Source organism: Puntigrus tetrazona, chromosome 21 (genome assembly GCF_018831695.1).
Source record: "Puntigrus tetrazona isolate hp1 chromosome 21, ASM1883169v1, whole genome shotgun sequence".
Classification (NCBI taxonomy): domain Eukaryota; kingdom Metazoa; phylum Chordata; class Actinopteri; order Cypriniformes; family Cyprinidae; genus Puntigrus; species Puntigrus tetrazona.
The window spans coordinates 10893468-10907983 of record NC_056719.1 but is presented as its reverse complement, the minus strand read 5'-3'; the positions used below and the strand labels follow the sequence as shown (position 1 = coordinate 10907983).

The 14516-nt window shown below is 37.5% G+C and overlaps 1 protein-coding gene across 3 annotated transcripts; it reads right to left on the bottom strand.

The window, feature by feature from the left end:
- Positions 1–103: 103 nt before the first annotated feature.
- On the bottom strand, positions 104–13296 carry slc7a3a (solute carrier family 7 member 3a). 3 transcript variants are annotated; one of them, XM_043221620.1, is made up of 13 exons: positions 13173–13253; positions 8602–8670; positions 7616–8050; positions 7372–7533; positions 6377–6548; positions 6110–6228; positions 5751–5973; positions 5530–5669; positions 4891–4993; positions 4193–4419; positions 3277–3443; positions 2520–2628; positions 104–2421 (listed from the first exon to the last, which is right to left on the bottom strand). In XM_043221620.1, exons 3-13 carry the CDS (start codon positions 7980–7982, stop codon positions 2276–2278), a joined length of 1935 nt encoding a protein of 644 aa, XP_043077555.1. In that variant the 5' UTR covers positions 7983–8050; positions 8602–8670; positions 13173–13253; the 3' UTR covers positions 104–2275. The 3 variants fall into 3 exon arrangements, with proteins under 3 accessions (XP_043077555.1, XP_043077556.1, XP_043077557.1); XM_043221621.1 differs by lacking the exon at positions 8602–8670 and having other exon boundaries at positions 13173–13296; XM_043221622.1 differs by lacking the exon at positions 13173–13253 and having other exon boundaries at positions 8624–8646.
- Between the last annotated feature and the right edge of the window lie 1220 nt (positions 13297–14516).

Here is a 14516-nt window from a genome sequence, read left to right as displayed (position 1 = left end):
ACCTTTTATTTAAAAAAAAAAAGAAAAACATGAACAGAATTTTTATAATACAGCTCATTTTCTTTGTACATTTGTACATAAAAAACCCCAAAGACAAACAAAATATATATATTTTTTTATATACTGATAAACACATGTAACACTATAAGTGTATCTCAAAGGCATGTGACTCGGCGCGTATTGAAATCTACCAATCATCTTTGAGGTACATTTGAAACATCAGGCACTGATCTACGGGAGACGTCCGATCTCCAAACCGAATCGAAACTTCGTAAATGCCTGGAATCAGACAGCAATGCGTCATCAGACACGTTTACATGCTAAACGTTACATTTCGGAAACATGTAAACAAAACCATTTTTTTAGCCGATTGCGAAACACAAATGTAATATAGAAAGCTATACAAAATACGTTTCTAACGGATGCGTAATGTTGATATATTAAAAGACAAAATGCGTTTAAAAAATAATAGTGGTTTTAAACAACTTCTACTCTATTCCGTCGCACAGACAAGCCTCCGTCGCTCTCCGATGATCCGAACGTAAAAAGAAGTCTGAGTAGGGGCTGAATTTCAGAATCCCGAAGGGCTTAAAATACTCATACCGTTAAAATATCAAAAAAGGTATGACGAGAGCGCAGGGTGAGTTCGACTGAGCAACAGTAAGCTAGTGTTCCACTACATTACAAATTCTCTACAATAAACAACAACAACAAAAAAACAAAAAAGTACATGAGCTCAACAGCCAAGCTGCCAAGAACAAGTTTCGATGGAAAAAAAAAAAATCTGGTCGAAAATAGTGACACTTATTCTCAAGTATCTACACCTTCAGATATGAAAAAAGGCAGTTGAACGCCTTTTTATTAGGTTATCAGGCAAGTTAAGGTTTCACCGTTGACCTGTGAGTTAGGTGTTACAGTAAGTCAGCACAGTAACCATAGTTTCTGCTCAAAGATTACAGTTAACACAGTTAAAAAGAAAGATCGTTATGGGGTATTTCCTTCAAACAATATAAAAGTAGCTTTCAGAATCAAGTACTATCAAATTAGCAGTCGGTACAGATAACTCTACCGTTCAAAAGTAATTGCTTTTGACAGATCATCAAAGCTACAATGATTTGTTAAATAAAATTATGAAATAATATTATAACTCTAAACAACCATTTTTAAAATGCAGCTTTTTAGCATTGGAATACATTGCAAGTTTAATATAATTTAATTATATTAAAATGTATTTTACAATAATATATATATTTTGAAAATTATTTGATGGCAATTATTGAGAATAAAAATATTTGAACTACTACACCTTTTTTTCCTGTCGCTTTTCAATTAAGGCATCCTTTCAGAATGGGGAGTATTAAATTATTTTGAAAAATACAAATAAAAATAAACTTTTGAACGGTAGCGCGAGTAGTTTTGGCAGAAACAATAGTTACTAAGGCAACCTTCCATAAATGTTGTCTAGAAACACTGTTATACAGTATGCCCAAGTAAAATCATCAAGTTTAAGGAGTCGGATGGGTAAACTATACATATCAATATAAAACAGTTTTTTTTCCAAAAAATAATTTAGTAGTTTGTAAAACGGAACAGATTCTGGTGCAACTTTATATAATTCAAATACTCGGAGTACATTTAAAACTCTCTCTCTCTCACACACACACACACACTTTGAAATACTAGCATTTCATACATTGGCCGATAACATTATCCCAACACACGCTGTCACGCGTAGGAAATGGAAACCATTCAATCCACACACACACTCACGGGATTTTAGCAATGCTAAAAAACTTCTAAAAGCTTTCAGTCAATTTTCACTTTTCTTCAGTGTCATTTCTTCAACTATTCTGTTTAACAGTAACCAACGACCACAAATACTGTCCAGCGGTATTGCCATTTTCAAATTCTCAACACTAGGGGTCCCTGTTGCGCGTCACAAGCTCATTCTGGGAAACCACGAGGTGGAAGGAGACCATTTTGGACCCGAATGTGCGCGAACGACGCGCTTGGAGCTTGATCCCGAAAATAAAATACCCTGTACACAGTCAGCTCATTGTCTGCCGGACGATATGGCCGTTACGGTACATTCAAACCAGCAGGGCCAAGGCTGCACAACAACCTCTAACAGAAAATACGTAGGGTTCTTTAAAGAACCCTTTAGCAATTGAGATGTTTGGGGTGGTTTCTACAATAAATAAGCCACGTTTTCACAATAAATCTGTAACTTCAACGAAAATGCGTGGGGCAGCACGCCCCTGTCGTTCTCTCTCTATCAAGGAGAAATGCCCTCCACTTCACTCTCCTCACCGCCGAGGTATATGGGGCTTTTGTTCTGAAGGGCCGGCTCGTATTTTCGGAGGGAGCTGTTCATGGCTTCGGTGCTGTTCCGGATGCCGTACCCGAAGTAGATTGCGAAACCTGGGAACGGACATGGGAAAAGAAGTGGGCGGTTTGGAACGAAGGAAACAAACAGGACGCTATCGCGGGCAGAAGCTAAACCAGCAGATGTTACTCACCGACACACATCCACACGGTGAAGCGGCACCAGGTGGCCGCGTCCAGCTGCATCATCAGATAGATGTTGACAAAGATACTGAAGAGAGGCAGCCAGGGCAACAGAGGCACCTGCACACAGGACGATTTAGATCGAAGGTTAGAACAAAGTATGATTTATAAAACACCAGGCATTGCAGACTTGTTTGAAACCCTCAGATTGGATGGAATCATGTCTTGGAGGCGTTTTTCCCCCCCGAAATTCCAATTTATTTAATTAAATAAAATCCTAAATTCTATTATATTTTAAAAAATAATTTGTACATTCAATCTCAATTTTATTAATATTTTTTATAATCAAAAAGCATGTCCATTCAATTAAATTTGCAAAACGTTTTTTGCAAAAAATTCGATTTTATGTATTTTTCCAGAAATTATCCATTCCTTGATTTACGATTTAATGCAAAATGATCTATCATAATCAAATAAATAATTCATTAACAGTTAAATTAATATTTTAAAATGTAACCAAATGGAAATGTATCTTTTTTCGCACGCTTTTCAGTTAAAATCCATGAGCGTTTGGAACAACATTAAAGTGAGTAAATGCTGACAGAACGTTTTTGGGGTGAACTGTCCCTTTAAGTCTGTAAGTATTTATGTTCTAATAACACATTTTCTTTTACATCACTTCAGTGCTTACGTTCAACCCCCGAGGCAAAGATTTACAGCATAATAAAAGGCAAAAAAAAAAAAATCAATAACGAGGACATCTGGTACCTTGAAGGTGAGAGCTTCCTTGCTCTCCGGCTGCCTACAGATCACAATGACACACAGGATGCACAGCAGGAACAGAATGACACACGCCGTCACCCACACGATCTCCAGATTCAAGATGGCTTCCAGACGCAGAGCCAAAACCATGCAGAGCGCAGTGATCAGCACCGCTACGCAGACGAGAGGATAACAGAATTAGTCCACGGTCAACAAATGCCAGCTACATCGCAAAGTTGGGCTTTTTCACCAAGCATTGATTTGATCAAAATAGAGCGAAAGAGTAATATTGTGAAACGTTACTACAATTTTAAATAACCGTTTTCTTTTAATATTTGTTGCTTGATCTCGTCCTTTTAATATTATCAGTGTCAAAAACAAATGACTATTTATTGCTTAATTTGACAAATTGCTTTCAGGATTCTTTAAATGTGTATAAAGACAGCATTTACTTGAAACTGAAATATTTTGTAGCATTATAAACATTTTCTGTCACTTCCAATCCAATGAATGCCTCCTTGGTGAATGAAAGCATACTTAAAAAAATAAATAAAAGAAAGAAATTTTACTTTTTATATTTATATATTTAGCACAAATTCTAATATTTAAAACACTAATAATTTAATAACATTTAAATGCAATGTTGAGACTTGTTATAGCACACGTATATCATTGCTCTTTTGTTGATTTTGATTGTCTTCATTTGCAAGTGGCTTTGAATGTCTAAAATGTAAATATATAGCAAATAATACAAATATATTTTACATTCAAATAGTGTGATGCCTCAAATCACTTAAATTTAAGATTTAAACATTATTTAAAATTTAGACAAAATCCCTAACTCGCACGCAATTTGTATTTTTTTTTGGGGTCGCTGTCTCTTTAAATCGTCAAGGTGACAATCAAGCAAATCTTTACTTACAGATAATAGCGGTTGTGCCGTAGACAATAGTTCCTGACATTTCAGTCGGCGAGTCTTTGGAAGGAACCAGGAGGAGTTTTAGGGAGAATTTCTCTTTGCGGGGATTGTCCTCCATGTCTATGCCATATTCATCTCCGCTATCTCCACACACAGCCACCTTCTCCCCACCGACCAGCTCCACCAGTTTCTCAGTCTGACTGGAAGAGCTCAGGTTGCCTGGCTGATATCTACACAAATAAAGATCGATTGAGTCAAACCAAATACATACATGACCCGACAACAAACCCACAACATGCGGCATCCTCAATCACTTTACAAAAGTTTACAATAAGAAAGATTTTTTAAATCAAACTGAATGTATTAAATAATTTATAAATTTACATTTATATAAAAAAAAATATTTTCTATTAAATCAAAGAATCACACTAAAAACTATTAAGGGGCACAACTTTTTCAAACTGATGTCATGAAATACTTCATATATATATTTCAATGCAAATCAGTTACCTTAAAAACTGTAATATTTGAACAACAATACCATTTTCTTTGATTTTTGATCAAACAAATGCAGTCTTAGTATACTGCATTTATTATATTCAGACTTTTGATTACTCGTGAAACATAACAGAGGCAGTTTTTTTAAAAACTATTTTTTTTAATACATTTAATAAAAAAATTTTAATAAACGTTTAATTTACCTGAGGATGAGAACGCACACGGCCACCAGAGAGTATGCTAGCAATGTCCCAATAGACATGAGATCAACCAAAGCAGCCAAATCAAACAGAAACGCCATGAGAGCTAAAATAAAGAAATAAATAAATACATGAATGAAAATCCATCCATATCAAACTTTATAGAGCATCCCACCACGTCTTATCCAGACAAGTAACGATAAAAAAAAGCTATAGCTAACATGTAAATACACATTTTTATCAGTAGCAGCCACAATAACAAACATTCGTTTCTATTTCCGTAGCTATGCACTGGATACGCCCCAAAAGTACGTGTTTACAGAAAAATACTTTTTGCTTAGACTAAGCAAAATAAATGTTATTTCAAACAAGACAGGATTATTTTGCTAATCAAATTGGCAGACGATTTTGTTTGTTTCTAATAAAACCTCAGTTAATTTCGAATTTCTAGGAATTATCCAGAAACATTTTTGGCAGCGTAGGCTGCGCCCGCAGTGAAATCCCATTGGTCCAAAATCCACATAACTGTATACTAAACAAACAGGCACGTTCTGATTGGCTGCCTCATTTGAACAAAAACTAAGCGATGCCTGACGATTTAGGACACGTTGTACCACAAACAAAAAAAACCACATCTCTCACCTGCCACTATTCCAGACACAATAGTCGCCAGCAGCGGAGTTTTGGTTTTCTTGTTCATCCTAGAGAGAGAACGGAAGAGCAGCCCGTCCTCCGCCATTGCGTAGATCACCCGAGGCATAGGGAACATGGAGCCTAACAAGCTACGAAAAATAAAACACAGATTCAGATAAACAGAAAAGGCATGAATGGAAACACTACAGGCCAAAAAGTCCTTGATTTACCTTGTCGAAAGGGCACAGAGCGAACCAACGGCTACGATATACCGCGCAGGCGCCCAGCCCACGTAACTGAAGGCCTCGGGCAGGGGACTCTGGGTGTTGAGTTTGTAGTAGGGCATCATGAGCGTAAGAGCGGCTGACACACCAAAGTAAGCAAAGAAGCAAATGAGCAGAGAAGCCACAATGCCCACAGGGATGGAACGCATCGGGTTCTTGGCTTCCTCACCTACAAGAAAAAAATAGGTTAAAGAGAACCGCACACATTTCTGACTCGCCCCGGCAGAAGCTTTCGGAAGTAACGAAAACAAAACGTTCAGCAATCAGCATTCGCGCTCTGCGACTGTGACATTTAGAAGACGTACTTGTCGTAGCAATGCAATCAAAGCCCACAAAGGCGTAGAAACAGGTGGCCGCGCCAGATAAGACGCCGCCGAAGCCGAACGGCGCGAAACCTCCGCTTCCAAATGTGCTTTCGACCCATCTGTGAGAACAAATGGATTTGTCAAATCTCTTTGCGTGCATTCTGAACACGGAATCACATTATCCGCCGCACAACTGTAAGCCATCCTCATTCGCGGCACTTCAAAAGCGGCTTGTGGCCGAAACGAAATCTTTCGTGTCGAACTTACTCTGGTTCGGTGATATTCGTATCATTGACAAAGTCCTCGTATGTGAGGTTCCAGTTGGCCGTGTTGCCTTTGACGAAGCCTGAGATGATGACGAAGCCCAGCACTATCAGGTTGATGCCAGTGAAGATCTTGTTCACCAGAGCAGACTCACTCACTCCAAAAGCAAGCAGCCCTGAGGAAGAAATCACACAGCTTTCATTTATTAAATCAGTTTGTTTTTTAATAACGATAGTTATAACAAATTCAGCTTGTTTTAACTTAAATACATAGAGACTACATGTGTACTGATTACGCTATATAAACTGTATGCTTAAAGATAAATGTCGATAAGGGCATAATTATTTTTTTTATTTAAATATAATACATTTTACTACATTAATTTATTACTTGATATGCACAATATATTGTTACCACATTGTTTACCTGTAGATATTAGTTTTATCTGCATTGGCCAACATCAAATATTTAATTATGAATGCTCATTTCCCGTTTTTGCATCCGTGTCATCTTTTTCATCATCTAACTCTCGCAGTTAATATTTAACACTTTAGTTTTTTTATCTGTAACTTCATAATTTAGGCGCAATGTAAATGTAGTTTTGGCCAATATCCAAATAAATGATGAATTACAATATAAATATATGTATATACAGTATGTATAACATATTACATTTTAGCGTTTACCAAGTGGTTGTTCTGTCATCTCTATATTTTGGGTTATTATTTTTTTAAAAATCTTTCTGTAAATTTTTAGATCTTCAGATACCATATTTAAATTATGATTTCTATTTTTAGTAGTGTTGTGAAATGATTAACTATGATTATTCTCATTCAAAACGTTTTTGTTTACATAATATGAATATTAAAAAACATACACATATATTATACATAAATATACACAATATACACACATAGATAACTCAAACAAAAACTCTTTTTTTGGATGCAATTTCTAGCGATTTGTTATTTGACAGCACTTTTTTTTTGTTTCCTCACCGGTCAGCAGCAGGATGAGAATGAGGGCAAACAGGTCGGGATATTCTGCAAGAACTTTCCCAGGAACCTTCATGGCCATAGACGCCCTGAAGAAGTTCGAGATCTTCTGCTCGATCAGGTTATCGAATGTAGAGCTCCACGCTCGCCCCACACTAGCTGTACCTGAAAACAAGAAACCGGCTTTTTATTGTAGTTATAGCTACAACAGATTTCTTTCAAATCCTTCTCATCCGGTACCACTTACCTATAACGTAGGAGAGGATGAGGTTCCAGCCAGTGATGAAGGCCCAGATTTCTCCCACCGTCACATAGCTGTACAAGTACGCAGACCCAGTCTTAGGGACTCGAGCTCCGAACTCTGCATAGCAAAGCCCGGCCAGCATAGAGGAGAGTGCGGCCACGAGGAAGCATAAGACGATAGCAGGACCTGCCTTCTCTCTCGCAACTTCCCCGGCCAGCACATACACTCCAGCTCCAAGTGTAGAGCCCACGCCGAGCGCCACCAGATCTAAGGTGGACAGACACCGAGCGAAACGCGTTTCCTCCCCGGAGCAGTCCAGCACCCGACGGCGCAGCAGCGCGTGTCCGAAAGAAGCCATTTTGTCCACCATGATTGAAGCGGTATGAGGTGACAGGTTCTTGCTTGTGCTTGCTCTTAGGAGCTCTGTTACTTATACGCCTAGAAGAGCAGAGCGGAAAGAAGAGGAAGGAAGAATTAAACGTATTTGGGTGTGACCGTTGCGCAAGGCAGTCCGCCTAGGATTGAACTGGTTTAGTCAGGACACGTCTAACGTTTTTTTTTTTATCACACCTCACTGACAAATTTCAGTGAATGCATCATTTTGCGATTCTCAGAACTCCTAGGAATTACAGGGTATTCCCAGGGTACAAGAGGTTCTTAGCAAAAAAGGATTTGTCCCGAATCTTCAGATCTCTGCCCTCTAATTAAATGGTTGGTTAGGGCCGGATATAAAAATGGAATCAATTACACACTGATCCGGTAAAGTTGTATTCCCTATTCCCAGAAGAAAAGTCAGGCAACAAACTTCATGACATGAATGTGAAACTTTAGTTTTGTGCTGTTCGCAAACCAAAACTGTATCTGATCTGATTAAAAGGGAAAAATAATGGCAGTCAAAGACAGTATCAAGTGACAGCCCAACTGTAGTTTTTCTACAGATATTTAATAACGCATTACAGTTGAAAAATTCTGTAAGATTTTGTATCTACCAATTAGATAATTCGATGTTACCGTGGAAACGAGAACACTGAGCAGTGAACTCCCAATCACACGAAGACCTGTAAAAAAGTAGTGCTGTGTTTTAACGTGGTGCTGTTTATTAAAAATATTTCACAAATTCCTATAAAGAAAATGAATGCAAAAAATCCCAGTCATTTCAACAGGAATCCAAACGAACATTTCAAAACAGGTTTAAGTGACAATACACAAAGATTTGCTAACGTGACTGCAACTTAAAAAATTTCATATTCATAAATCTTAAAAGCTATGACTTCTAAATCATAGTAAAAAAAGATACTGAATTATTAAAAATGCCATTGTACGTTCTTTAGTTTAAAATATTGAAATCCTTCAAATATTCATTTACCCATTTCAACTGACGGCTGAAAACAACTTATAACTGCAGTTGAAATTGTACTGACTGCAGCGCTCTACCAAGAATCTCCGCGTTATTCTGTGTGAACGTTTCAGTATCTCATTGACCCGCTTGACTCCTTATCGGCGCCGTCTGATTCCAAAGCACTCCCGCTAGCTCATCGGGTTACACGGTCGTGTTTACGTCTGAGCAAGCGGTAGTACACTGATGTTGACGTTTCGCGCGGTTCTTTACCTAGGTCATCGCCCCAACTGGTGACGTTTACAGCGATGCCAAACAGAAGTGATTTGGAAACCCGTGCAAATGAGGACACGACAGAACCTTGGGTTGCAGCAACAGCTATTAAAACCACACAAACACTGATGCAACGGCGGTGAAGAAAGATGGAGCACGGAGCGCTCCGTCTTCTTACGCGTCTCGCAAACCGCCGCGATGATTCACCTTTCCCGTCCCATGACCGCGATCGATTAAATAACCCTTATAAATAAAACCTGTCGCAAAAACAACAAAACTACAACAATGAAAATCGCTAAAAATGGCTTCATGAAAGTTGTGGAAACGCTCGCAAAGAACCCCATGTGCCGGATCAAAGTCGGGTTTGACAAAGAGGACGGAGGAGGGGGGGAAAAAACAAAAACATCCCTGTAATTCACTGTACAATGGAGGGGCTGAAATAGACTCTTTTTATCTGCAAGGTGGTTTGTTTCACTTGGCACAGCGGCTGGCAAGATTTGCGGTTTGAATCGAGCTCAGTCCGGGCAGGAGCTCAGAACTTTAAGCCACTGTTGTGGTCTTACACAACGCACACAATAGCTGCTTTCTTTCACTACTCTGTGCTTTTTGTTATCGTGAAATGAATACGCATACTCAACGTATTAAATGTGGCACTGATATATCTAGCGGTTGAGAAAGTCCGGAATCATGTCTTCCTTTTTACCAGGCGGGAGCCTTGACCTGGCGTGGTGGTTATGGAGCGCACTCGTATCAGTTGCCTTGAAAATGTTCCCTACCGGGGGTTTCTTTTTGGGCCGTACAGTGCACACATCTATGATAGGCCACAGTGAGGGCGGCAGCGCTAATCTCTTTCTTGTGGTCTCCACGAGGATGGCTGGGTGACACGTAGGCGAAATTAAATCTGTAAGGCTTTTGATCTGGCCATGAGAAATTCATGAATGCCATGACGTCTGTTATCCTGTGGAAACTGGCACACCGACGAGACCTACACATATTACTAGAACTCCCCGATTTGGCTACAATTGGGTGAATGAAATAGAAAGATCTTCTCAAAATCTAGTCTAAAACACATGGCAAGAAATGTAATCTTTATATTCATATTGCTTTCGGGAAGGTTTTATGCCATATTCAAATGCAATGTCATGTGGTGCAACCATCGAGTAATAACAAAAAAACAAACAAAAAAAATCTGTTAATTACCAATGTTACATTATTATTAATATGATAATAGTATTTCTTTTTTATTACATTTCTTTTTTATTTATTTTAGTTTTATAGTTTTTATTCTTTACTGTGTTTTATAGTTTTTACTTAGTATTTTACTTTATGATTTATTTTACTTTATTATATTTTCTTTCATTGCAGTTTTAGCAATTTTATAGATTTAGATTTTATAGTATATAGTATGACTTTCTTCATTTATAAATTGGTGCGTTAAGGTGCACCATTTGACAATAATTAGGTTTCTCAAATTTTAATAAGGCATCGTTTCTTCGGTCTCTGAAAAACACTGAGATTGCACCAACTGAGTTTTCCTTTTTAGAGATTTAATATACATAATATGGACTGAATTTGAAAGTGCTTTAGCTAAATTCATATTTGGGACAACATATCACTGACCCCCTCATTTATCAAACGCTAGATGTACAAGCTAGTAGCAACAAAGATGCCCAATGAATGCACAGGCTTAGACTAAAGGAACTTTGAAGTATAGTAGTGAAGATGATAGCTTTTCGAAGTGACTCACTGGGCTTTTCTCAAAATAAATACCTCAATGGATTCTAAGAGGCTTACATAAAGACCCGCCAACCGGCTAACCTTCTTAACAGGAGCGAGGACTGCATTGGTTTACATTAGGTGTTGTTTTTGTTTTGGTTCGCTTTCCTGCAGAATGGATTCAGTATTATTGCAACTCAATAAATGTGTTAGTCCAACATCTAAAGTTTCAAAACAAACATCACAAACCCCCATTTAATGTTTAATGGGTACGATTTCCTTGGAACTATGAAACTGGGTGAAATAAACCAATTGTGACGGAAGATGATATATTTGACCTATTTAGAAACATTATACGACTATTCGGTCTTAATAAAGTTCCTCCACTTGACAGGTTCTGCTAGGAACAATCATTCCCAGGCTCTTCTTCTTCTTAATAAATCAAGATCAGTGATACTTTATGATAATTCAGCTATTGGGGTTATTGGATTCAACACACTGATATAGCTAAACAAGTATGAAATGATATCTGTGGGTAAACGGACATTTAATAAACGCCGTAGAGAAGGAGATACTCCAAAACGGTTTAGGAATCCACAGGTTCCACTGGTCGCGGGTGCCACATTACAAGCAGAAACCAGCATGAGAGCTTCATTCCTCAAGAACTCAACTATTCATGGTTATGAAACGGACTCATTCAGGCCTCAGGGTGGCACATACTGCTGTGAATGAACCTGGCAACCTCTCAAATAGCTGGCCTAATGCCACCACACAGCCCCCTTAACAGGGCTCCGCAGATTGTTCAAAATACCAGCCAGAGATCCTTCAAACCGAAGAAACTCGAGGGATTAACCGACAACAGCGAATTTGTTCAACCAGTGCTATTGCAGTATTCAAGTTTATGAGGTACGATAAACAAGAGAGCTAAATGTAGAAGTGCTTACAGCAGTACTAGCTTCCATCGTTTCCCTTTCAAACAAAAAATAAGAAAATGTTATGAGGTTGGAGATTTATTTAACCAATGTTTTACCAGTACTGATCTACTTAGTTTTTTTTATTATTATCAAGACTACCGATGTTGGTTAGCTGTTTTTTTAATGAACAGCACCTAAATGGTGTTCACAGGAAAATAATTCCATTTCATTTATCCAAACATATTTATATTATATTAAAATAATTTATTAAATGACACTTTTTCAGTCATTAATTCTCAAGTGGCAAATTGTACACATAATGTGCACCACATATTTTTTTTGCTATTAATCGGTCGACCTGTTGGTTATCAAAAACATTTCAACACTGGTGGTCAAAAACAACGCTGGTTTTTCTCTACTAAAAACAGCACCGTGTGAAGACGACTGGTCTGATGTAATTCAAAGCAGCAAATTATCTTCATTTTTTTTTTTTTTTTTTTAGAAGATGTAAAATATATGGCAACACAAACGAAATACAACGAACGTCACGGGGTGGATCAGGTCCCCATCTGACGCAATATTAAAACAGCGTGGTGTGTAACAGGGAGAGAGGTGTGATTCGGCCAGTCTGAACTGGCACCAATCAGTTCTGGGCTGATGCAATACAATAGATACAACTTCCGGGGCACAATGTCCAAATGCGTCCGATGAGCGGGAATTCGCTTCAGTGAATGAAATGCGCTTAGATCTAAATACGGCACGTTTTGTGGAAATCTTAAATATAATAAGGCGGTCTACAGCAAATGCGAGGAACAAAAACGGGGCACATGAGAAATTTAAACAGACGATTGAATTATAGCCTATTTATTGTCACCGATGTGCTTCGCTAGGACACATATAATTAAATTCACTGATAAATAATCCTCCAAAAATGACAGAATAAGAGAAGGGCGAAGAACGTTAATTGCAAAATCGTTGTGTGTTATTTTAGACACGCAACAAATATAAATAATATGCACTGGATGTGTGAATATTCGCAAACATATATTCGTCGATCGATTTACTCCGTAATTCATTCATTCGTTTATTCATTGCGCGGCTTATGCATAGGCGAACATTATTTTATGTAATGTAGTTAATGTCGTGAATGTAAGTTAATTTGACAAGATGATTACATGCACGAGTTCGATTGCATCAGATAAGGTTACCCGTATAGTGAAATAATGGATCCAGGCGGCGCGATACAGTCAAGAAGGACTAATATGAAGCAGTGTTCTCAAATATTGAAAAAAAAAAAAAAACAATGTCGAAGAAAAATTACCTTTTGGTTTCTGATGTGAAGGAGCCGGTATCTTGAGTCTGTTGTATTTACCTTGTCAGCCTGTGTGCGAGTAATCAGAGCAGCTCGTGCGTCTACGTTTTGACGCTGAAGCTCTAAGTGACGTAGTATAAACAAACCGTGACACGCCCATTTCTCCACCCATCCGCGGAATTAAGCCAATCGGCTTCGAGGGCGTTTCCAAAAGAAAGACGTTTCAACGTGAAACGTGACGTCTACGGTATAGTATTTCGGTAAATCATTAATTTTCATATCGAACAATCTACGCAAAACCATCTCAACAGATCCAACTGGTAAATAAAATACATAACCAGAGATGTTATATACCTAGCCAAAACGTAGCCTGTAAGTAAAGCAGATTCACATTTAACTGATGAAACGTAAGTGTGAAAAACTCAATTAATTGTTTAAATACTGTGAAAAATACTCTAATGCGTGAAGTAAATAACCCATGAACTAAACAAATAAAGTAAATAATAATGATTTACGCAAATAAATAATACAACTAAAAGTGCTGCATTAGTGAGTAGAAAAAATGTCATAGAAAAATATTTATATATTATTTATATATATTATTTATATATATTGTTTATATATATTGTTTATATATATATATATATATATATATATATATATATATATATATATATATATATATATATAAAACAAACATATTTATATATTATATATTTATATATATTATATATTTATAAATATATTAAATATTTATATATATTTAGAAAAATATATAGACTTCTTTCTGCTCTAGACTTGGAACACTTGCCACCTGAAATAAAAACAATTTCCGCAGCTTTGAAACAACCATAAATCAGCTAAGATTAGATTACGCTTGTCATTGTGCAATAGTCAGTGAGTCTGTGCTCGCTAATCGCAATAAAATTCAGCCTATCTGATTTTATTGGTGAATATTGTATTTATAGACTGTGTAAACTACTAAAAAGTAGAATATTAATGCTATATATTTAGGAGTATATCAGAATGTCTGGTCATAAAGAGGCATCAGGTGATTCCATGTGAAGAGTTATTCTTATTCTTATCAGCCAGGCTGTTCACAGTGTCTTATTTATGTGGGTAAAGGAGTATTGGGCAGAGATCCAGAGATAGAGAGAAGTGGCTTACCGATCAGTTTCAACATTTTCACACTGTTGATACTGTCCAAGCCCAGCAGGTTTAGTACGGTATCCGCTTCAGCTTTGCTGTGAAATAAAATAAACTTTAACATGGGGTTCTACTCGCAGGCTCGTTCTGAGGTGTAGTGTGAGGGGGAATCTGCTGGTGTTATAAAATAAATCTCCCATCGGCCTT